Genomic DNA, 22793 nt, shown 5'->3' with positions numbered 1-22793 from the left:
ACATTATGCTCCGGGGAGACTCATGGGGTTGTATGCAATGCTAGACCTACCTAAAGATGTGATGGGGAATTGAACTGGAGACCTTCTGCTTCCAAAGCAGATGCTCTACCACTGAGCTATGCCTCCCCCCTGTCCCCCACAAGGGCCAAATTAAATGTTTGCATTCAGGAGTTTTAGCTCTGGCTCTTCTGCTCCATGACCATTGTTAAGCTTCAGCTTCCAATATAGGGAAGGACCAATCAGCTTGATTGTGCCCACGGGCACCACGTTGGCAGATCTTGCACCCCACTATGCTGTCTTTCTTGCTCGTTAAAACAGCAGGTAAATAAGGAAACCTTTGCCCATGTACTGCACATTATCCAGCAACCTATTATTATTCGCTGTTGATATTAACAACATTCATCAGTCTCTTTATGCTGAAGACAAAATGCCAGAGCAACTTGACGAGATAAACTACAACAAAATTAAAGCAAATTAGAACCAGAAAACTTTTAAAACTTTCAAAACCCATAAAACTCCCATCCAGTTGCAAAGTCCTACCCACTCTATGAAAATACGAGCTCCACCATGGGAGACTGTGTTAATTAACCAAAGGCCTTAGTATGGCATCTGCAGATGGACGAGGATGGCTCCAGGCGGGTCTCCCTGGGGCAAGCATTCCACAGATGGGGAGCCACCACTGAAAAGGCCACCCTCTGCCTACTCAGATCTCAACCTACTGCCAGTGGTCACCTGGTGTAAGTCGCCATAAGAGACCAATCTCTGGTCAAAAAGGCAAGGAAATCCATTGTTTAAATATATGCACACAAATCTTTTTTTTCCAAAAAACCCAAGACAAAATGCAAGGGGGATTCTTAACCTGAAAGTCACAGGGGAAATCTTTCCCATCAAGGCATAGGCTGTAACACTTTGGAGATGAAACAGCACTCCGTCTATCAGAAGCAGCACAACGACATCCTGGTTGTACTGGAAGCTCTTCCCGCTTCTCCCAATTACTGGCACGTCCTAAGAAGAAAGGAAAGGAAAAGAAAAAGGAAGATAGATGAGAGGCAATGAAGGCTTCATTACAACGCACAGAAAGGGATCGCTGAAAAGTAAGGAAACACAGGAAGCTGCCTTGTACAGAGTAAGACCATTGATCACCTAAGCTCAGTATTATTGACTCTGGTTGGCAGCAGCTCTCCAGGTTTTCAGATTCTGGACACTCACGTGCGTTTTTCTTACATTATTCAGATTTAGATGGTTTCCATTATGTGAAGTTGCTTCCTATATAGTTCTCCTAGGGACAGATTTCTTAAAGGGATGTTTCAAAGACAGTTTCCTTTTTGAACAGCAGGGAGAAAAATTGTGGCCTGCTGATGGATGCAGACAAAATACACCACCTATAAGGTTTTGTATGAACACACAAAGCTGCCTTGTATGGAGTCAGACCATTAGTCCATCTAGCTCAGTGCTGCCTACACTGACTGGCAGCAGCCCTCCAGGATTTCAGACATGGATCTCACCCAGCCCTACCTGGAGAGGCCAGGGATTGAACCTGGCACCTTCTGCATGCCAAGCCGATGCTCTGTCACTAACCTCTGGCCCTTCATTGCTAGAAGTCAGAGTCCACAGGTTCCCTCCCCATCCTTGCTTTATGGCGATCAGAGCCCTTTACGTACAGCATGTCAGTATAATCCCCACAACACCTTACAGTGGTACCTCAGGTTAAGTACTTAATTAGTTCCGGAGGTCCGTACTTAACCTGAAACTGTTCTTAACGTGAAGCACCACTTTAGTTAATGGGGCCTCCTGCTGCTGCCCGCCACTGGAGCACGATTTCTGTTCTCATCCTGAAGCAAAGTTCTTAACCTGAAGCACTATTTCTGGTTAGCGGAGTCTGTAACCTGAAGCGTATGTAACCTGAGGTACCACTGTAATACAAGCTGGCATTCTTCTTCCCATACTGCTGATCTGGAGGAGGCAAGTAGAGGCTGAGGGACCCTAGCTTGTTTACGGTTGCTTAGTAACAGAGGCAAGATTTGAATTTGGGTGCTTTGAAAATGGAGCAGGACTCTTAAGTTTATAGCGGGGTTGGAGGGGGAAGAATGCACAAAAAATCTCACCATGAAAAAGATCCAAGCTGGAATCAGCATGATCACCGCGGCTGCACTGGTGTAGAACTGAAGCTCAGGAGCGCTATGGAAGTGGTGTTGGTTGGGGAGAATTAATCAAGTGAAATTAGCATTTTGCATGGGCTGCAATGGAAATAACAGTCAGAAGGATGAAACGGGAGACACCCAAACTCAATACACAGCTGAAACTGGAGATGATCTTTAAAAGCAAAACAAAACAAGCTGTGACAGAGCGATGAAGGGTTACCCACAACAGTGATCCATACGTACGGTTCCTTACACATCATACTTTTAAAGCATGTGACTTCCCCCAAAGAGTCATGGGAAGTGTGGTTAGTTAAAGGCACTGGGAATTGTAGCTCTGTATGAATAAACTACAGTTCCCAGGATACTTTTTGAGGCGGTGGGGGAATGTGCTTTAAATGCATGGAAGGTGCATGGCTTATGCTGGGCATCAACACATACAAAACGCTCTAGCTGCACTACGCATTTACAGTAGCATCATGCTATTTTAACAGTCATGGCTTCCCCCAAAGAATCCAGGGAGCTGTAATTTTTTATGGGAGCAGAGAGTTGTTAGGAGACTCCTATTCCCCCCATTTCCAGAGTGGCACTACCCAGGGAATTCTGGGAACTGTAGCTCTGGGAGAGGAACAGGGTCCTCCTAACAACTTTCAGCACCCCTTAACAAACCACAGTTCCCAGGATTCTTCAGGGAAAGCCATCACTGTTAAAAGTGGTACAGTTCCCAGAGTTCCCTGGAGACACTCTGGGAATTTCAGCTCTATGAGAGGAAATAGATTGTCGATCACTCTGAAAACGGGATGCCTTTGGAGCCTGCGTTCAGAGGGGATTGAATGAGTGACCAAGCTTCCCACATGGAAAGCAGTTGTGCAGCCAATCCGGATTTATCTCTTCCTGCCCCATATATGATGTCAGGTGGACACGCTTAGGGGAAATAGCCTTGGGTGCCAAACCTGGACCCTTACTAGGCCCCGTTTAGGTCATGGGCTAGAAATTCCACACCCCAGGCTTAGAGACCTGCTTAATTCTTTTAGCTACAAATCCTGCTAAATGAAACAAAATTCCACACAGGAACAAGAAAGCTTCTTTCAGAGGACAGCTAAAGCCTGCTTTGCATGCTTATCTGATCCCGTCCAGTAAATCAGAGGTCAGGGGAAGCTTGAATGGCCCTGGGCGGAGAACCAAAAGGCCCTTTGTCCTGTAACAGGCAGCTCAGTCCAGAGAAAACACAGATGTTGGTCAAAAGCATGAGAGATAAAGAGGGGGGAAGAAGCTGCTTGGTCAGGCCAAGTGGCCCCATCTGGTCCAGCATTCTGTTCTCACAGTGGCCAACCAGATGCCTCTGAGGAAACCCAATGGCAGGAACTGAGCACACTAGTGATTCCCAGCCGATTCAGAGGCATTCAAAAGTGAAAGCAGAACAGAGTCATTGCTGATCTGGTGGAACAAGAGACTAGGGCCCTGCGGGACTTGACATCTTGCCGCAGGGCCTGTAAGACAGAGCTGTTCCACCAGGCCTTTGGCCAAGGCACAGTCTGACCCCCTCCTTTGGAAATCCTGACAGAACTCTAGCCCAATGGTTGCCATTAATTTGATTTGAACTGATTTTAGAATGAATTGATTTTAGAATGCTGTGTTACTTTTATTGTTGTTAGCAGCTCTGAGCCCGGCTTCGGCTGGGGAGGGCGGGATATAAATAAAATTTTATTTTTATTATTATTATTAGCAGACACAAATAGCCTTCTCCTCCCTGATTTTGTCTAATCCTCAATAATCCGTGCTGTTTTGGGCTGATGCGAGTTGGAGTCCAACGACACCTGAAGGGCATCACATGGAAAACCCTTGCAGTAACCCAAACGATGAGAAGAGTCCTAGCCCTCTCACATGCTAGGAGCCAAGGAACTCGCTAAGACCTCTGTGAAGAAAGAGATGGATTTAGGACGGTTCCGAGAGCCCTCCTAAACTGGCTGCTGTCCTCTGAGGGAGCTGGCAAAACAAGAAGGACTCGCCAATGGTTCATCAACGTGGAGGGGCTTTTGGTTTCTGAAATACGACAGCTACTTACGAGAAGCGATACTTGTCTCCGCTGAGCAGTTTTTTGGAGAAAACGTTCTGCAAGCTGCAAGGGGGGAGGAAACCACACGTTTGTTTATGAGAAGGAACACGGTTTGTGTGTGCGTGCAGGCGTATATGTGTGCGTGCGTGGAATGATTATTATCATTTATTAGACTTGCTGCTACACAAAGGTCTCCGACCAAGTTGCACAACTCAGGGTGGCCTGAGGCCTGCCGCAAATTCTCAGCCTAACCTACCTCACAGGGCTGTTGCAAGGGAAACTATGTAAGCCACATTGAGCCCCTTTGTGGAAAGGTAGGGATATAAATGCAGTAAGCAGATAAATTAAATTAGGAACACCCCCCTCCACTTATGCACTCGTGCATGACTATTTTACATGCCGTGAAATAAATAACTAAATGAATAAATGGGCCTTCCCTCACTCTGGGCTGCTGCCTGGAAGTCACTCGGAGCTGCTGCTGGAGTGAGGGAGGGCAGACTTTGATCAACCAGCGGCACGGGGTGGAGGGCACCTTTTCTCTGCTTCTGCCATGCAGGTGCATCCTGGCACCAGTTTCGCTGGGCACCTTTCCTGGCCCTCCCCCTCCGTGGCCAGCCACAGCTGCTGTGTGCGCTGGCTGCCTTCAGAGAGGCAGGCAGGTTCGGTACAGGCCAGGCAGCGGCCGCAAGCAATTTCCAGGGTGGGTCTCTCTCTCTCCTCCCCATGTGCCCTCCCTATTCAAGTGGGGTGCTCCCCACTTTACACGATTCCACTTTTTAGGCCCATCGTGTAAATGTGGGGGATACATGCATACAATGAACAGAATTAATGGAATTATAGAACTGTTAGGAGTTGAAAGGGACCTAAAAGGTCCTCCAGCCCAGCCCCTATAACTCATATAAAACACCTGTGATTCATATCTATATCTACTACACGCACACGGACATACGCACATTAACAGAGGAAACACTGTCTCTCTGTCTGTCTGTCTGTCTGTCTGTCTGTCTGTCTTTCTTGTATACACAACACACTCGTCCCACACACTTCTGTCTGCAGTCTCCAATATACTGTATTTTCCCATGTATAAGACTCTATTTTTTCCTTAGAAATAACAGGCCAAAATTGCGGGTCATCTTATACACGGATAGCAGAGAGGGGACGGGCGATTGGTGGCAGCAGCCAGTAGGAGATCGGCAGCGGCGATTTGGGCAATCCCCCACCCCAATTTATTTATTTTTTGCAGTCCTAAAAAATAAGGGTTGTCTTATACATGAGAGCGTGTTATATGCGGAAAAATACAGTACTTACCAGTCCATGATGTTTGTAGACAAAGCTGCTGAGAAGCCTAGGACGTTGAAGCTCAGCTCTGTCGCAGTGCACAAAGCGAGCCCTCCCATGACGGGGAGAAGAGACAGGTTTACGAGCAATCCTTTGTAGGGGGAAGGGGTTGATCGGAGAGGGAGGGGGAAGGAGGCAAAGTGGGGGAAAACAGATCCAAACAAAAACAGGTTTAAAAAAATACACACTGCATTTTTAAAGGCAATAAATCAGGCCACAGCCATATTTCCAAAGCTGCTTAGCATTTGGGTCATGGTTATGTAAGCTCAGGGACCAGAGATTGGGGTGACCTGTTGAGATTTAGGATGGACAGATCAGGACAAACAGAAGGGAGCCCTTCGCCACACGTAGGATTTGCTGCCCCAACGGCCTGGCTTGCAAGTGGATTTGGCTGGTGGTCTGGAGCCTTATCTCCCCTTGTCCCCTGCTGGTTCCACCTGGGCAAAGTTTGACAGGTGGGCACATCCCAAAGACAGCAGGTGAGCTTTTCTCGCCTAGCACCATGCAAGGGGCTTCATAAGAGCTACCATTTCCAGAGTGGTGTAACAGACAATTCCCTGCTCCCAGGGAACTCTGGGAGTTGTAGCTGTATGAGGGGAATGGGGGCACTTAACACATAGCTGTCAACTTTTCCCTTTTCTTGCGAGGAATCCTATTTGGAATAAGGGAATTTTCCTTTAAAAAGGGGAAACGTTGACAGCTATGTCTTAACACCTCTCAGCACCCTTAACAGAGTTCCCAGGATGCTTTGGAGGAAGCCATTACTGTTTATAGTGACGTGATACAGCTTTAAATGGATAGTGTAGATGCGGCCTAAGTTTCAGCAAGACTTACCTGTGTACTCTCCTAAAATCATGCGGGACATGATGACAGTAAAAATAGGGGCGGAGCTTTTCACTGTCTCAGCAAAGGAGACAGCTACGTTCTTCAGACTGACTAGGCCCAAGACCACAGTTGCAAACCTGAAAAGAGAAGAAGGGTAACTAAGTTTTAAATAACACAGTTTTGTTTTGTTTTTGTGTGTGTGTTTATAAAAGCAAAACACCCATTCTCAGCTGCTTACAACATGTTTAGATATGCACACTTTCAGGGGGAAATGTATCTTTAGAAAGACATATTTTTGAGAAAATATATTCAGAATGACATATTTATTTTATTTTTTTTAATAATTTTTATTGGGTTTTCACATTTTTTATAGACAAAAACAAAACACATAACACCAAAACAAACATAAAAGACAGCAAACATGAATAGTTCCAGAAAATCTTATTTTCTAACCCTAGTCCTTGACTTCCCCCCACCCCCTCCCTTGCATCCCTATTCCCAAGTTTATGTCAGCAAATTGGCATTTCTTCCGTCTTAATATTAGTCCTTTTTTATAAAAACAAAAATAAATTTTCCCTAAGTTGGACCCCAATTCTCTTCCCTCGATTTCTCATTTTTTCTTGAATAATTTCCTTATTACTAAACCCCCTGGTCTTGAGTGTTGTTTAAATTTACTTCCCTCCCTCCCATCCCCGCTTTGCGTCCTTTCCCAAGACATGTCCAAAGTAACAGTTTTTAGCCTGGATTCCGCACATCCGAGGCTCTCAAATCTATTTCAGTCCCTCTCCGCCGGTTTTGTTGGTAGTCCTCTTTGTCTGTCATTGAGTCTCGAAAGATTTCCTTAGCAATCAATCCAATCAGTCCATAGTCTCTTCCCATATTTAGAAGCAACTGCTGAAGAATTTCCACAAGGCCTGAGTCTTGGTGATAGTCAGAGTCAAAGTCTATGTGGAGGCCCCAATTGTACTTCTTTATTTCGAGTTCCTGAGTTCCATAAACTCCCAGGGCCTCCACTTTCGTCTTCTGTATCTTTCGTAAGCTTAAAATGAATTTCATCCAATAATCTCCTTGCTTGTGTTCTCCAGATGTCGGCTTCTGGTTTGTATTTTCCCACATGACTTGTTCTCTTTCTTGTTTTGTCTTCTCCTCTTCTTTGTTTATTATTTCAAATTCAGCTGTGGGTTCTTTCTCATTCAGGTCCTCATTACATTCAGCAGAACTACTTGTTTCCAAATCCAAGGCCGTCAATTGTTTACTCATAACTGTAGTCTGCTCCTGTAAGGTTCCCACCAGTGAAAACATCCTTTCGATTTCTCTCAGTATCTTTCCACCCACAGCCATTGTAATTCCACAGAATTCCCCCTAGAGGGAATCTGGTTACTGGATGGTCTTTTCTCCAACAATCCTCTGTCCTGTTATTGTTTCTTTGTTTCCCAGAATTTTAGTTCAATTGTAACACCTTTTTATCCGGAGAGGTTTTAAGTAGCAATTTTTTACTATTAACAGTCCATTTGACAGCTTTGACAGCTGTCAAATTCTGCTCCTCTATACAGGCTCCAAAGCAGGTCGCTCCCGGGCTCGGGAAGGAGGGTTGTTTGCCACAAAACAGAAACTCTTCCAACACTCCACTCTCCTGCTTAAATTTGCTTTTCCAAATCCTGGAAGTTACTGTCTTTATTAAAACTCACCCTTTACAGGGTAGGCACTCCAGCTTAGCTCTTATATCTTTGCTCTGGATCGTCTGCAAGGGGGGGGGATGGGGACTTCCTTTTGGCACACCCCCCGGTCGTCTCAAATTCAAAGGGTAAAAGTTTTTAAAGATCGGTTCCAAATTACTCACGGGTTCCTTTTTCATTCCAAATTTCAAGGAAGGAAGTCAGCGCTCTCCAGTTATGGCTCGCGGCTTCGCTCAGCGGCGGTAGCGGTCGACTCTCAGTGCCGCGCCGTCCCCCGTATCCCCTCCGTAGCCTTTAAAAAGGCTCATTGCGAATCAGGGGGGGCGCTTAAGGCACCCGCCGAGTCTTCAGTCCGCAGGCTTCCGCGCCTGCGGTTTTTAAGGGTCCCCGTGTCGCCGGCACGGCAAAGACCCATCCACCGCTGAGCCGATTCCCTCCGGAGCTCGGAGGGAATCCGCCATTTCCAGATCGCGCCAACCCGGAAGTCCAGAATGACATATTTAAATAGGGATTGAAGTATGGATTCTCATGCAATTTTAAAAAGAAATTCACAGATTGACAAATGAACACATGCAAAAGTGAAGCAGACTCGAATCTGTCATTCCAATGTGAGATATAAATAGCCACATTATTTCTCATATATGTATATGTATATGTATATGTATATGTATATGTATATGTATATGTATATGTATATGTACATATACATGAACAAATAAATAAATGACAAGCACACCTCTCCTTAGGGGTCAGCAACCTCAGTCTTGCAGGCCAAATGTGGCCCTCCAGTCCTCGCTATCTGGCCCTCAGAACTCTCTTCAAGCATTTTTGCCTGGCCAGATTATGTCTTTAAACTCTCTTAATTCATAATGCCTTTTTTGTTGCCTGGGTGGAGGATTGGGGGGGGGGGAGCTAGCTTAGCGGGGAAAGGTAAAAATTTGCATGTGTTGCCCTGGCCACTTTTCTTATAAAAAAAACTTCTGGCCCCATCCACCCCTAGCATGGGGCCCTCAGAATGTTGCCCATAAGTGAATATGGCCTTTAGGATTAAAAACAACAACAACAAAATCCCCATTCTTGCTGCTCAGGTGGACATTCTCCTTTGCGTTGAAACAGAGGTCCAGATACAAGACCTGAGGTGAAAGAGTGTGTGTGACCTTTAGATTACTTTATTGCATTTTTTTTTATTACTGATGAAAGATACCACCTCCTTTTTAGACACTGGGAAAAGGAACGGTGGTTTCCCCATCCCTGCCTTAGAAAGATTTCTAGCCGCTTCTTACCTCATCAGCCCGACAAACAACATGATCATGAGGAAGTTGGGAGGGTATGAGACGCGGGTCTTGTGTTGGTAGAGGCAGCAAGGGACGAACATTTTGACACAGCCGATGAAAGTGGTAGACAGCATCTGAACAGCGCCTGGGAGGATCAGAGCCAGAATGAGACAGATCCTTACCTCCCCCTGTTGCTCTCCCTCCCATTCAAAAAACCTGCATGTAAGGCTTGGTTATGCTCTATGATAAATATGGGGCTTGAACATTCAAACACCCCATAGACCCTTACTGTCATCTGTGGGGAGGGCTCAGTGGCACAGCATCTACTTCTCATGCAAAAGGCCCCACATTCAATCCCAGGCATCTCCATGTAGGGCTGGGGGAGACTCATAGAGCTTCAGTTCCTAGAGCGGTTTAATCATCAAGGCTTCTTCCCAGGGAATTCTGGGAATTGTAGCCCTGTGAGGGGAATTGGGGCCTCTTCAACGTCTCTCAGCACCCTTAACGAACTACAGCTCCCAGGATTCTCTGGGGGAGGCCATGAATGTTTAAATGCTGCTTTAAATATATAGTGCAGATGGGCTGTTGCCCGGATAAAACTCAAGATATATATCCCACTGTTACTCAAACACACACAAATAAACCATGTATACTGGTTGCAATCGTCAGCTTGCCACTTAAAAGAACAACAACAACACAAACAAACAAACAAACAAACAAACAAACAAACAAACACATGCATAAAGGTTTGCTCCAAGCTATGTTAGTCAGGCTGCAGTAGTACCATGGGAATCAAGTGAGCAGGCCTGCTCTAACTCCAGCCTGTTGGTTTCAAAGGGAGTAAAAAGTTACTAACTTTGTTTATATCCAACCCATTTTGTACACCAGGGATGGGGAACTGGTGTCCCCACAGATGCTGAAGGAGTCCCTCAGCCCCAGTCTGCATGGCCAACAGTCAGGGATGATGGGAGTTGTAGTGTGGCAAGATCTGGAGCTTCCCCATCCTGACCAAAACTGTGTATACAAGGTGTGGGGAACCTTTTGTCTTCCAGATGTTGCTGAACTGCAACCCTCAGGATGATGGGAGCTGTAGCTTGGCAACATCTGGAAGGCCAAAGGTTCCCCAGACCATTTTCACAGAGCCATAGGATCGTGGAACAGGTAGCTCACAACTTACGTGCATTTAACTCCGGTGCATTCAGCTGGACAAATATTAAAATTAAAAAGGGGGAGGAGACGGGGTGGGCGTCTGAGAAAAATGAGTTTAGCAATCCCACCTGCCATGGGACCTAAAGTGTTTTGACTATATGTGGTTGTGGCTTCGTGCCCTATTCCTGGAATGTAACTCCTGAGTAAGTTGAGAGACGCCTGCATTGTAGAGCAGAAAGGAACCCAAAAGGTCATCTGGTTTGACCCCCTGAAAGAAGAAGTAGTTACCCAGCATGCTCGGCTCCCCTTCCAGCAGCGAAAGGATGTACTTGTTAAGAAAAAGTGTACAAAAGCTGAAGAAAAACCACAAGGTGAGGTAGATGAGTGCATGGGAGTTCCAGATGCCCAGGTCCGACTCAATGACAGTGGTTTCAGTGATGGTGATTTTCAAAACGTTCTCCTCCGGGACACTTTCGCTCCTGGCGATGACGTACTTCTCGTTCCGGGAATGGAAGAAGGAGCTGAGTTGGAAAAACCCTTTGCTTTTGGGCTTCTCCTCCAGGAGAGAAGAAGCGGCGGCGACACCGTCAGCATTCTCCAAATTCTGGACGCTTGCGAGGGAGGCCATCTTGAGGCCCCAAAACAACAGCTGGTTGTCTGGGCCCAGAGAACATCGGCCAAATGCGAAGCTCTGCTTAAGTGGGGAGAAAGGTTCAGCGCCTCCAGCAGTCCACACAGGCTATCCTCCAAAGTTGTTCTTGCTCACAGGGAACTTCGAGTGCTCTTTCCAGAGTACACTTCCATTCCCTGCATTAAACAAATAAATATATATTTTAAAAAATCAATCAAAAAAAATTTTTTTAAAGAAACACCCCTCCCCTAAAAGGTTTGTGAAATTTGATTTCACATTTCCTAGGGATTATGATTTCAGAAGCCAGTCTAGTCATTATTACTATTATTATTATTATTATTATTATTATTATTATTATTATTATTATTATTATTTTACTGTGCTCCATAAAATGTGTTCTTATCCCGGCCTGGGATCTTTTCATAAAGGGCGGTCTATAAAACTGAATAAATAAATAAGAAATAATAGTCCACAGTCAGTGTTGTACACTGGTTAGAGTGTCACGCTTGGACCTGGGAGACCAGGGTTCAAATCCCCCACTAAGCCATGAAGCTCACTAGCAGTGTTAGATACTGGGATAGAAAAGCTAGGAGCCAAATGGCTTCTGGGACCTGGGTTGTGGGCGCCAAAACAGAATGTCTAGTCACCACTGGGGATGGGTTTCAGCAACACTTTTTATTTACTATTTTCATAAGCATGAATTAATACGCAATTCACATAAGTGACACATTGTTAATATCACATTTTTAGCAGAAACTGTTGATACATGTTTATTTTGGTGTTTACGATAAAAATGCTGGTACCATACTTCAGTTTTCAAAACACTCTACTCTTTATTGTTAAACTTCTTAACATATTCTAGATTCAGGTAGGTAGCCGGGGTGGTCTGACGCAGTTGAAATAAAATAATAATAATAATAATAATAATAATAATAATAATAATAATAATAATAATAATAATGGTCTAGTAGCACCTTATAGACCAACTAAGTTTGTTCTGGTATAAGCTTTTGTGTGCATGCACACTTCTTCAGATACAAACTTAGTTGGTCTATAAGGTGCTACTAGATATCTTTTTATTTTTATTCCTTAACATATTGTCTATCTTTAACATATACTTTGAGGCTTCAAAGCACATCTGTTTCAGTAATCCTTGAGTGTCAGCCGGGCGCAAAAAAATGCCACCCAGACTTTTTGAGGAGAATCTTTAGGTGCAACATGTGCCTGGCGCCCTGCTATTTTCGAACACTGCTCACTGGGTGCCCTTGGGCCAGCCAAGGCCTTTTGGCCTAACCTACCTCAGAAGTTTGTTGTGAGGATTAAACACAGAGGAAAGAGAACCATGTATGCCACCATGTAAGGTGAGATATAAATGCATTAAACAATATACATTCTTTTAAAATTCTCTGCTAAATCTGTGATTTTCAGTTCCTCCCCCCCTAAAAAAAAACACACTTTAAAATGCACACAATGGAAGTATTTGCCGTTGAGTTGTCATTCTTAGAAATGTTTACAAAAATTCCAAGTAACGCTTCACAGCTGTTTGAACAGACTGGGCCATAGCTCTATAAGTTTTACTCAAGAGTAGACCCACTGAAATTAATGGTCCTAAGGTGATCATACGCAAATTGGGCAGTGTGTTTAAATCACAGTATGACACTGTGCAAATATACTTAAAAAGTACAATGGGGCTTCATGCCAGTTAAACATGTATAGAATTACAGCCTAAGATTTATTTCTTCGGCTGCTTACACACACCCAAACCAAATATTTCGGTTCAAATCCTGAAGGTAGTTGGCAGGGGAGCGTATTTTTTGGGATGCAAGGCCTCTTGGGGATTTGAAGCCTCTTGGAGAAATCCACAACAACATTTTACAGCCGTTGCACAGATCTCGTTCCAAGCGCCAGCTCAACAAAACCACAGCGGGTTGACTAAAACTGGCTTCTAGACAAATAAATCAAGAGGTAATGAAATATTTACCCTCTAACCTCCTCAGCAATTTTGCAAGAAGCTGGAAAATGGAACAGGGAAGACGGCTGCCATAAGAACTTTAACCAGTTGGCTGAGCTATTAAGTTGGCATCGAGACAGATGCGGGGGAAGGAAAGAACACAGAACAAGCCAGTGATTATATGCCACGTATTTTGGAAATTCTTTCTCAGCCCCCAATCTCACTCTCTGCCAGAATGTATGTCTGCATTTTCAAAAACAACGAGGTCGAAAACAATACTTTGTGGTCACTACAGCGGCAAAAAGGCACTCATAACATTTCCCACTATTTAGGTACCTTGGAATAGAGATGGAGGAGGGTCAGAGAGAACCACAGACAGAAAAAAATATTTGAAAGTTCTGTTAAAGGGCTCTCCACCCCATAAAGTGAGTGTGATGCGATCCTGCTGTGCGGTGGACAGTGTGGCACAGTGGTTAGGGTGGTGGACTGGGGAGACCCGAGTTCAAATCCACCCCACCCCTGCTGGGCTGTGAAGTTAATGGCGTAACCTCGGGCGACAAGCCGCCAACTCTGAGCCAAACCTACCTCACAAGGTTGTTGTGAGTATAATAAAGGGGGAGAAGAAGAAGAAGAGTTTGGATTTGATATCCCGCCTTTCACTCCCTTTAAGGAGTCTCAAAGCGGCTAACAATCTCCTTTCCCTTCCTCCCCCACAACAAACACTCTGTGAGGTGAGTGGGGCTGAGAGGACCATGCATGCCCGGAAACTGCAATGAATCCAGAATGTGGCAGCTAGACTGGTGACTGGGACTGGCCGCCGGGACCACATATCACCGGTTCTGAGAGATCTGCATTGGCTCCCAGTACGTTTCCGAGCACAATTCAAAGTGTTGGTGCTGACCTTTAAAGCCCTAAACGGCTTCGGTCCAGTATACCTGAAGGAGCGTCTCCACCCCCATCGTTCAGCCCAGACACTGAGATCCAGCGCCGAGGGCCTTCTGGTGGTTCTCTCACTGCGAGAAGTGAGGTTACAGGGAACCAGGCAGAGGGCCTTCTTGGTAGTGGCACCTGCCCTGTGGAACGCCCTCCCAGCAGATGTCAAGGCAATAAACAACTATTCTACTTTTAAAAGACAACTGAAGGCAGCCCTCTTTAGGGAAAATAAAAAAATTCCTTCCAGTAGCACCTTAAAGACCAACTAAGTTAGTTCTTGGTATGAGCTTTCGTGTGCATGCACACTTCTTCAGATACACTGTATCTGAAGAAGTGTGCATGCACACGAAAGCTCATACCAAGAACTAACTTAGTTGGTCTTTAAGGTGCTACTGGAAGGAATTTTTTTATTTTGACTATGGCAGACCAACACGGCTACCTATCTACTCTTTAGGGAAGTTTTTAATGTCTGATGCTGTACTTTTTTAATCAGTTGGAAGCCGCCCAGATTGGCTGGGGAAACCCAGCCAGATGGGCGGGGTATAAATAATAATAATAATAATATTATATTATTATTATTATTATTATTATTATTATTATTATTATTATTATTTCTGAGCTCCTTGGAAAAAAGGAGGGGTATAAAATGTAATAAAGTAGTAAGAAATAAATGAAATGTGGGGGATAGCAATTGATTAAATTGTAAATTGCTTCAGGGTGTGCCACGGGAAGCAATTCATAAATTAAATGCACAATAGCTTATATTTTTGGAAGCTTATATTGTTGGAAGCTGTGTTGAAGGGGGCTTGACCCTAAAAAGGAACCAAGTAATAGTAGACTGGCCATATCTGTACAGTGGTACCTCGGGTTAAGTACTTAATTCGTTCCGGAGGTCCATTCTTAACCTGAAACTGTTCTTAACCTGAAGCACCACTTTAGCTAATGGGGCCTCCTGCTGCCGCCACGCTGCTGGAGCACGATTTCTGTTCTCATCCTGAAGCAAAGTTCTTAACCTGAGGTAATATTTCTGGGTTAGCAGAGTCTGTAACCTGAAGCGTATGTAACCCGAGGTTCACTGTATATACTTTCCATACACCCACCTGCATTAGTTATTTAAAACAGTACAATATTACTTTAACAGTCATGGCTTCCCCCTGGGAACTGTAGTTCATAAAGGGTGCCAAGAGTTATTAGGAGACCCCCATTCCCTCACAGAGCTACGATTCTCAGAGTTGTTCTGGGAAGAGGGATTAACCCACTTCTGGTGAGCATAGTACAGTGGGACCTCCGGTTACAAACTTAATCGTTCTGGAGGTCCATTTGTAACCCTAAACTGCTCATAACATGAGGTGCGCTTTCGCCGCCGGCACATGACTTCGACTCGCATCCCGGGGCAAAGTTTGCAACAAGGGGCATCTACTTCCGGGTTAGCAGAGCTTGTAACCCGCAGCGTTCACAAGGAGGACGGTACGTAACACAAGATTCCACAATGGGAAATAGATGTCCTGCCAACCTAGCAGTTTGAAAGCACGTAAAAGTGCAAGTAGATAAATAGGTACCACACGGCGTTTCCGTGTGAAGCTGTACGCCGGCTCCCTCAGCCAATAAAGCGAGATGAGCGCCGCAACCCCAGAGTCAGTCACGACTAGACCTAATGGTCAGGGGTCCCTTTACCTTTTTAACAACTCTCAGAACCAGAAAAGATACAAAGTATGTTTGCCAAGAAGCAGCTTAGCTGTTCAGAATAGGTGCATTTGCTATGTAATTGCAAGGCTTTCCTGTTTCGGGTGCAACAGAATCCAGCTTATTATATGGCTCAGGTGAATGGAAAAGGGTCGGCTGGTGGCAAGGTCCTTCAGAGGGCATTCTATCCCAAACCATCACTCAGACCACCCTATCCCAAACCATCCTTTCAGATCAATGAGGACTCAGAATTCTAGTTATAGGCCTGTGAGGGTTCAGAATTCCAGGGAGAAACTTGTGATTGGTCAGAGGGTTCTGGCTGGAGTACACTGTATATAAGTCCTGGCAGTGAACTGTCTGGAGTCAGTCATTTGCCAGGGGGTGAAGAGCATGCAAAACCTAGGGGGAAGCCAAGGGGAGTCTCCAGGGGGACTACTCCAAGATAGCTGCTGTTGGTCTAGCCAGAAGCTGACTATTAGCCTCAGGAAGCTGGAAGACTTCAGGTGAAGCAACCATGACATCTTTGATTGTGACCAAGTCCTGGTCTTTAACCAGACGGAAGACTTCACCAGAAAGCTGAAGCAAACCTATGGGTAGTAGGAGTGACAGCTGAAAAGACTCTGCTTTACTACTACTACTACTACTACTACTACTACTACTACTACTAATATTAATAATAATTTATTATTTATACTCCCGCCCATCTGGTTGGGTTTCCCCAGCCACTCTGGGTGGCTCCCAACTGAATATTAAAAACACAACACAGCATTAAACATTAAAAACTTCCCTAAACAGGGCTGCCTTCAGGTGTCTTTTATCCTTTCTGTGGCCCCATGTCCAGAAGTAACTAGGGCAGGAGACCAGCAAAACTGGCTAGTAGCTTTGCTTGGCCTTCAAAGAACGAGGGCAACTCTATAGCCACCTCTTTTGAAGCAGCAATGATAAAATTTTAAGTATCAATGTTCGAGCAACTGTATACTTTGAGCGACAGTGACCTATTTAAGCAAGAATCAAAGCCAAGAGCTGTTTACTTTGCAAGTAAATCTTACATTTAATATTTTTAAAATATTTTTAATATTTTTAATATTTTAATATTTTTAATATTTTAATATATATATTTAAAGTATTTGGTACAATTCTGTGGGTCTGTTCATCTCCTATATCCCACTACTATATGTAGTAGATTAGTAGGTCAGCACCTAGGGCTTGCCGATCGAAAGGTCGGCGGTTCGAATCCCTGCGGCGGGGTGCGCTCCCGTCGTTCAGTCCCAGCGCCTGCCAACCTAGCAGTTCGAAAGCACCCCCGGGTGCAAGTAGATAAATAGGGACCGCTTACAAGCGGGAAGGTAAACGGTGTTTCCGTGTGCGGCTCTGGTTCGCCAGAGCAGCGATGTCACGCTGGCCACGTGACCCGGAAGTGTCCTTGGACAGCGCTGGCCCCCGGCCTCTTGAGTGAGATGGGCACACAACCCTAGAGTCTGGCAAGACTGGCCCGTACGGGCAGGGGTACCTTTACCTTTACCTTAGATTAGTAGTAGGTTAAAGGAACAAGCTGCGACAGTATCCACAGTAAAGTAAAAAGTTAGGCAAAGCAGGTATATTTACTTTAAACTGTATGAGGCAGGGAGCCTACGGGAGTTCATAAGAAATTGGTAGGATAGTAAACAGTGGCTGGGTCCAGCAGGTAAGATCCTGCACAAGCTCCTATTGTTGTTGTTTTCCCTTTTTCTTTTATAACTTACCTCACTGCTTTCCAGATTTATATTTAACTATAAGCTATCCCGAGAGCTAGATGAAAAGTGTTCTTAATAAAATAAAAATTATTTCTTCTGGTGCTCTGCTCTTAACTTTTTGTGCTGACAGCTCTTGCTGGTTTGCGTGATTTCTCGGGGGGGAGTGTGCTTTCTACTTCACCTAATTTTGCGGGATATGTTTTATTGTCTACCATTTCAATGTGCAAGTTTAACAAAGAATAGGGTTGGGTCCAGAGTGACTAAGGTAGTTGAACTTAGTGTTTAGTGAAATCAATTGAAGGTAAGTCATGAATCATTTGTCCCACTGATTTCAATGGTGCCCCTAGTTCAAATAACTTAGAAGATTTGACATATTTGCAGAGGCTAGGTCTATCCTATTTCTGAATGAAGAACTGTGAGGCAGGTGCTGGGATTTTGTGGATGAGGCGGGAAGAAGAAGAAGAATGCTTCAGAGAAGAGTTTTCTTTTTATCAAGAACAAGACGGCCAGAAATGCCACTGATATCAACTGTAATGCTAAGATCTGTAACTTTTAAGATGTTCCATTTCCCACTCCCTCCCACTCATTTCCCCCTCGTGCTTCAAATCTCTTTATATTGTAACCTGGGGGCAGAGACAATCAGTTTTGAAAGCCACTTTGAGAGACCCTTTGGATACAGGGTGGGACACACATGCTATAAATCAATAAATAGCATTTACTGCGGGAGGCAGTGGAAGACAGGAGTGCCTGGCGTGCTCTGGTCCATGAGGTCACGAAGAGTCGGACACGACTAAACAACAACAACAAAAGCTAAGTAGAACCTCCATGTACATGCACAGAACCACAAGGGAGCTACGTAGCTCTCATGCCCTGTTTCAACAGGCCTCTGGCCACCCTCTGTTGGAAACGGGACACTTGGCTAGATGGGACTTTAACCTAATCCAACAGGGTGCTTATTAAGTAATGAGGAAGATTAGATAAAGTCATGATGGTAAAAGCAAGTCTATCAGCATTCAGTTAGTCACGATTTCTAAACAGACCTTCCATATGCAAAGGCCATTTTGCCTTTTTTTCTTTCCTAATGGGACAGTTTCAACTTACATAATTCTCAGAGTCAGGGCATAGCCCCAGGCACACAATTTTTCAGGGGGCATGAACCAGGCACCCCCATGCAGGTGACCCCAGCATAGCCCGCCATGCTGCTCCTTTCCACCCGCCAAGGGCCCTGCTTTGCTCTGTCCAGTCCTCACCGTGGCGTCGCTGGTGAGGACTGGGCCAGTTCCCTCCCCCCCGCCCCTGCACACACACACGGCCCGGACACTGCCAACCAAGATTCCATCAATGGTGTCTCCCCAAAATTTTACATATCACTTGGGAAGACAGGCGAATTAATACCAGTGCACTGGAAGAAGCAAAGATCACCAGTGTCAAAGCAAGGATTCTTCAATATCAACTTCGTTGGATTGGTCATGTTGTTCAGATGCCTGATTACCGTCTTCCAAAGCAACTACTCTATTCCCAACTTAAGAATGGAAAGTGTAATGCTGGTGGTCAACAAAAGAGGTTCAAGGACTCTCTCAAGGCAAATCTAAAAAAATGTATTATAAACACTGTCAACTGGGAAACACTGGCCTGCAAGTGCTCCAATTGGAGAACAGCCTTTACCAAAGATGCCATGGGCTTTGAAGACGCTCAAACTCAGGACGAAAGGGGAAAATGTGCTAAGAGGAAGGCACGTTTGGCAAAGCCTCACCATGATTAACTCCCGCCCAGAAACCTATGTACCCACTGTGGAAGGATGTGTGGATCCAGAATTGGCCTCCACAGTCACTTACAGACTCACTGTTAAGACCATGTTCATGGAAGACAGTCTTCTACGAGTGATCACCAAAGAAGAAGAAGAGGAACATGTAAAATGCAAAAAAGGGTCAGATTTAAACTTGAAAGATCGGGGTTCACACTCAGTGACAAAGCTCTCTGATGATCTTCGACTATACACCCTATCATGGCCTAATCTACCTGACAGTAATAAATATTATTCTGTACCTAATCACACAGAGGCAATACTGATCCTGGAAAAAGCTTCCGGGTCTAATCCAGGTCAAATGAAGCTCTTGAAACTCAAGAAAAGCGACTGTCTTAGACTTCTTCCAGCAAACACCACCAAGAGTTTCATGACATGTTAAAGACTAACCAATTCTATTATGGCACGTGTCTTCTTTGGACTAGAGTCTTATTGAATCAGATGCATTGGGATTCAAGCCACAGCTGTAATTTAAATACACCTAAGTACAGAGAATGATAAGCAGCGATAGGGAACCTTTCTTAGCCTGAGGGCCACCTTCTCTACTAGGCAATCTTCCAAGGGCCACATGCCAGTGCTGGGCAGGGCCAGAGACAAAATAGGTGGAACAGCAAATAAAATTATACCTTTTGTAGAAGACTAGTTTGTGCATGCACGCATATCTCCCCCTCCAGCCTCCATTCAGAAAAGCAAGAGGCACGGTCAGAGTTCCAGCCAGGCCAAAACACTTGGGTCACTGAGGGTTGTGGCCTGGGGAGAGTTTTGAGGCCTAGACAGAGATGCCTGGAGTTCTATTTGAGCTCAAGGCCTGAGTCCCCCCCAATCAATGGAGTCAAATGAAAACAGTGGAGCCAAATGAGCACGGGACAAAAGAGGCCGAGCACCTGATAATTCTTGGCCAAGCTTAACTGACCGGCCAGCAGTTGCGGCTTTTGATCTTCCTGGATTTCTCTTTATCAATGTGATATGTCTACTGTTAACAATGCCTGCCTCCCCAGGACAAACGGGTCTGTCTCTATGCAAAAGAATAAGCAGCCACAGCTCTGACACCAGAAGCCTATTTGACACCAGAGGAACTGCAAAAGGAGACACCAGGGTGAAGTGACAATGGATCAAGATGTTTGATTCTATTAGTTGAGGCTTGAATGGAAAAACTGGTTTCCTGTCCCACTCGAAAGGCAAAGATAGGGTGGCAGTCACAAATTGCTGTCCTGGAATGGTCGCTGTGCTTTCTCCTCATCCATTTCAGCTTCAACTGAATGGTCAGGGGCTTATTGTTCGTGCTTCTTTCCTGCTGAAACCTGCCATTCACATTTTTCTACACACCCATCTGTGCATCTATATTACTGCATTTATATCCCACCTTTGTCTCCAATGAACTAAAGGTGGAGTCCATGGTTTCCCCCTCCTCACTTAATCCCCACAATAACCCTGTGAGGCAGGTCAGGCTTAGAGGCAGTAGCTGGCCCAAGCTCACCCAGTGGTCCTCATGGCTAAGTGGGGGAGATTTGAACCCTGGTTACCCAGATCCTAACCACTACACCACAACATCAGCGTGCTATTACATACACACAAACACACAGTGTGGATACAGGTACACACCTCTACATGATCTGGTGAAGTGCCAAAGAGTTCATGGCACAATTAAGCCTTTAGGCTGCATACCCACCTAACTTTTTAAAGCACACCCTGCAAGATTCCTAGGGAGTGTAGTTTACCCCTCACAGAGCTCTTAACAACTTACAGTTCCCGGGATTCTTTGGGAGAGGAAAAATTGTGTGTTAACCCTATTCTGTGCGCATGCAGCCTTACTTTAAGGTGCTAATTTCTGATTCAGTTCCAGGGTTAATTCAAAGATCACCACTACAATACCACCACTGCCAGCCTTTATTTCAGCCGTATCTACCACCCCCCTCTTTACCCTTGGAAGGGGGTGCGTGGGCGGGCTGGTGATCCCTGGTTCAGCCGATGAGAAATACACCCACCCGTACCCACTTCAATAGTTTGACCACTACATTCAGAGCTCCTGAGCCCTGGCAATAATTCAAAAAACATCCAGGCATCTCCCCGCCCCAAAATTAACAATTGCAAGATGCCGCGGCAGAACTAACCATTCAAAGAGACACACACAAACACGCACCGCGTTGCTGTGTTGAACCCACAAAACAATATATTGCAATCCCTGCAGCGCAGCCCTTGCGGGGGGGGGGTGGATGTGGCGGCGCTAAGCTTTGCAAATGTTTCCAGCAACTTCCCAAATTTGGGGTGGGGTGGGGAGGGAATTACCCCCGCCATTGCAATGAAATCGCACAATGCTAGCCCCCGACACACCCACCTGCCTGCGGTCCCGGACAATTCTTGCCTTCCCCTTCCGCAGCCATGATCACGGCCGCCTCCGCGGATGGAGAAGCCCCGCCTGGTCTGCAAAGGGCTCCTCCTCTGATCGGGCGGAACAAGGTGTTGTGGGGAGTGAGAAAGAGAGCTCAAGGTCCCCGGTTCGAGCCCCAAATCGGGCAAAAGATTCCCGGATTGCAGTGGGTTGGACTGGATGACCCTCGCGATCCCTTAACAACTCTGCGATTCTATGAATGCGATGAATACTTTAATTCTCAAGGTGACGGAGAGCGACTGGCACTTAGGACCAGGCTCCTTTGCCCGGCCCCAAACCTGACATCACAAGGTGACTGTGCCTCAAGGCACGTGCAGAGCGCGACGAATTTCCCGGCATCTCTTTTCCGGGTTGCTGTCGTGAGAGATTTTGCCGCCAAAGATAACTAGCAAGCGTTAGTTAATACAAGAAGGGGCTAGGGATATAACAGAGTTGTAAGTTTCTAGAGACGACTCAGGTCACACACCCTCACCTTCGGGGAGGGAGGAAATAATGTTTTTCTCTCCTTCTTTCTTTCTTTCGCCGCCATGAAGCTGAAATATTTCCAATAAGCAAGCAAACAAAATATGAGAAAATCCAAGTTTCTAGTCCACTTGAGGAAGTTCCCCACTTTCTTTATTCCAACCCAGGAATCAGGAATGAGGGGAAAGATGTGTGAATGTTGTGGCATACATAATATAGTTAAAGGACCCCCATCCATAGCTGTCAACTTCCCTTTTTTTGCGGGAAATTCCCTTATTTCAGCGCTGTTTCCCGCTGCTTCCCACTGCTATCCTGGATTGTTAGATATCCTGTAGACTGTCCCCGGGACAGGTGAGGCTGCTGATCCCTTATTTTTGAGGCTGCTGATCCCTTATTTTCAAATCTGAAAGTTGACAGCTATGCCCCCATCCTGCAAGAATGCTAGGAATTGTAGTTCATCCCTCACAGAGCAGCCTAAACAAATTAGTTTCCAGGAGGAAGGTGTAATTTAAATGCATGGGTGTCTGCACAGACACCCCCTCCCCCGTTCAGTTCCTATGGGCACTTCCAGCCTAAAGTCCCCGTCCACCCCCCCCCCCCGCAAACCAGGACTTAGGAAACTGGCTCGCCTCTCAGAATGGTTCAGCTCTAGACAACATGGTCAATGGTTAGGATTGACAGGAGTTGTAGTGCAATGACATTTGGAGGGCTACAGGCAAACGAAGTAGGGGTTGAATGGGGCTGATGTCCA

The 22793-nt window shown here is 45.5% G+C and overlaps 1 protein-coding gene across 3 annotated transcripts in view; it reads right to left on the bottom strand.

The window, feature by feature from the left end:
- SLC35E2B (solute carrier family 35 member E2B) overlaps positions 1-22793 on the bottom strand; it is a 28839-nt gene that overhangs the window by 4999 nt on the left and 1047 nt on the right. Inside the window, exons 1-8 of one of the 3 annotated variants that reach the window (XM_081201613.1) lie at positions 21527-21650; positions 10745-11263; positions 9317-9452; positions 6367-6494; positions 5503-5623; positions 4204-4257; positions 2106-2178; positions 860-1005 (exon numbers count right to left, since the gene is read on the bottom strand). In XM_081201613.1, the coding sequence (XP_081057739.1) occupies positions 860-1005; positions 2106-2178; positions 4204-4257; positions 5503-5623; positions 6367-6494; positions 9317-9452; positions 10745-11084 (998 nt within the window). In that variant the 5' untranslated portion in view covers positions 11085-11263; positions 21527-21650. Of the gene's footprint in view, positions 1-859; positions 1006-2105; positions 2179-4203; positions 4258-5502; positions 5624-6366; positions 6495-9316; positions 9453-10744; positions 11264-13068; positions 13143-21526; positions 21651-22793 lie in introns of those variants that run through there. The other 2 variants (XM_081201615.1, XM_081201614.1) reach the window with 2 other exon arrangements.

Source organism: Podarcis bocagei, assembly GCF_964188305.1.
Source record: "Podarcis bocagei genome assembly, chromosome: 7".
NCBI classification, from domain to species: domain Eukaryota; kingdom Metazoa; phylum Chordata; class Lepidosauria; order Squamata; family Lacertidae; genus Podarcis; species Podarcis bocagei.
This window is presented reverse-complemented; position numbering and strand designations above follow the sequence as displayed.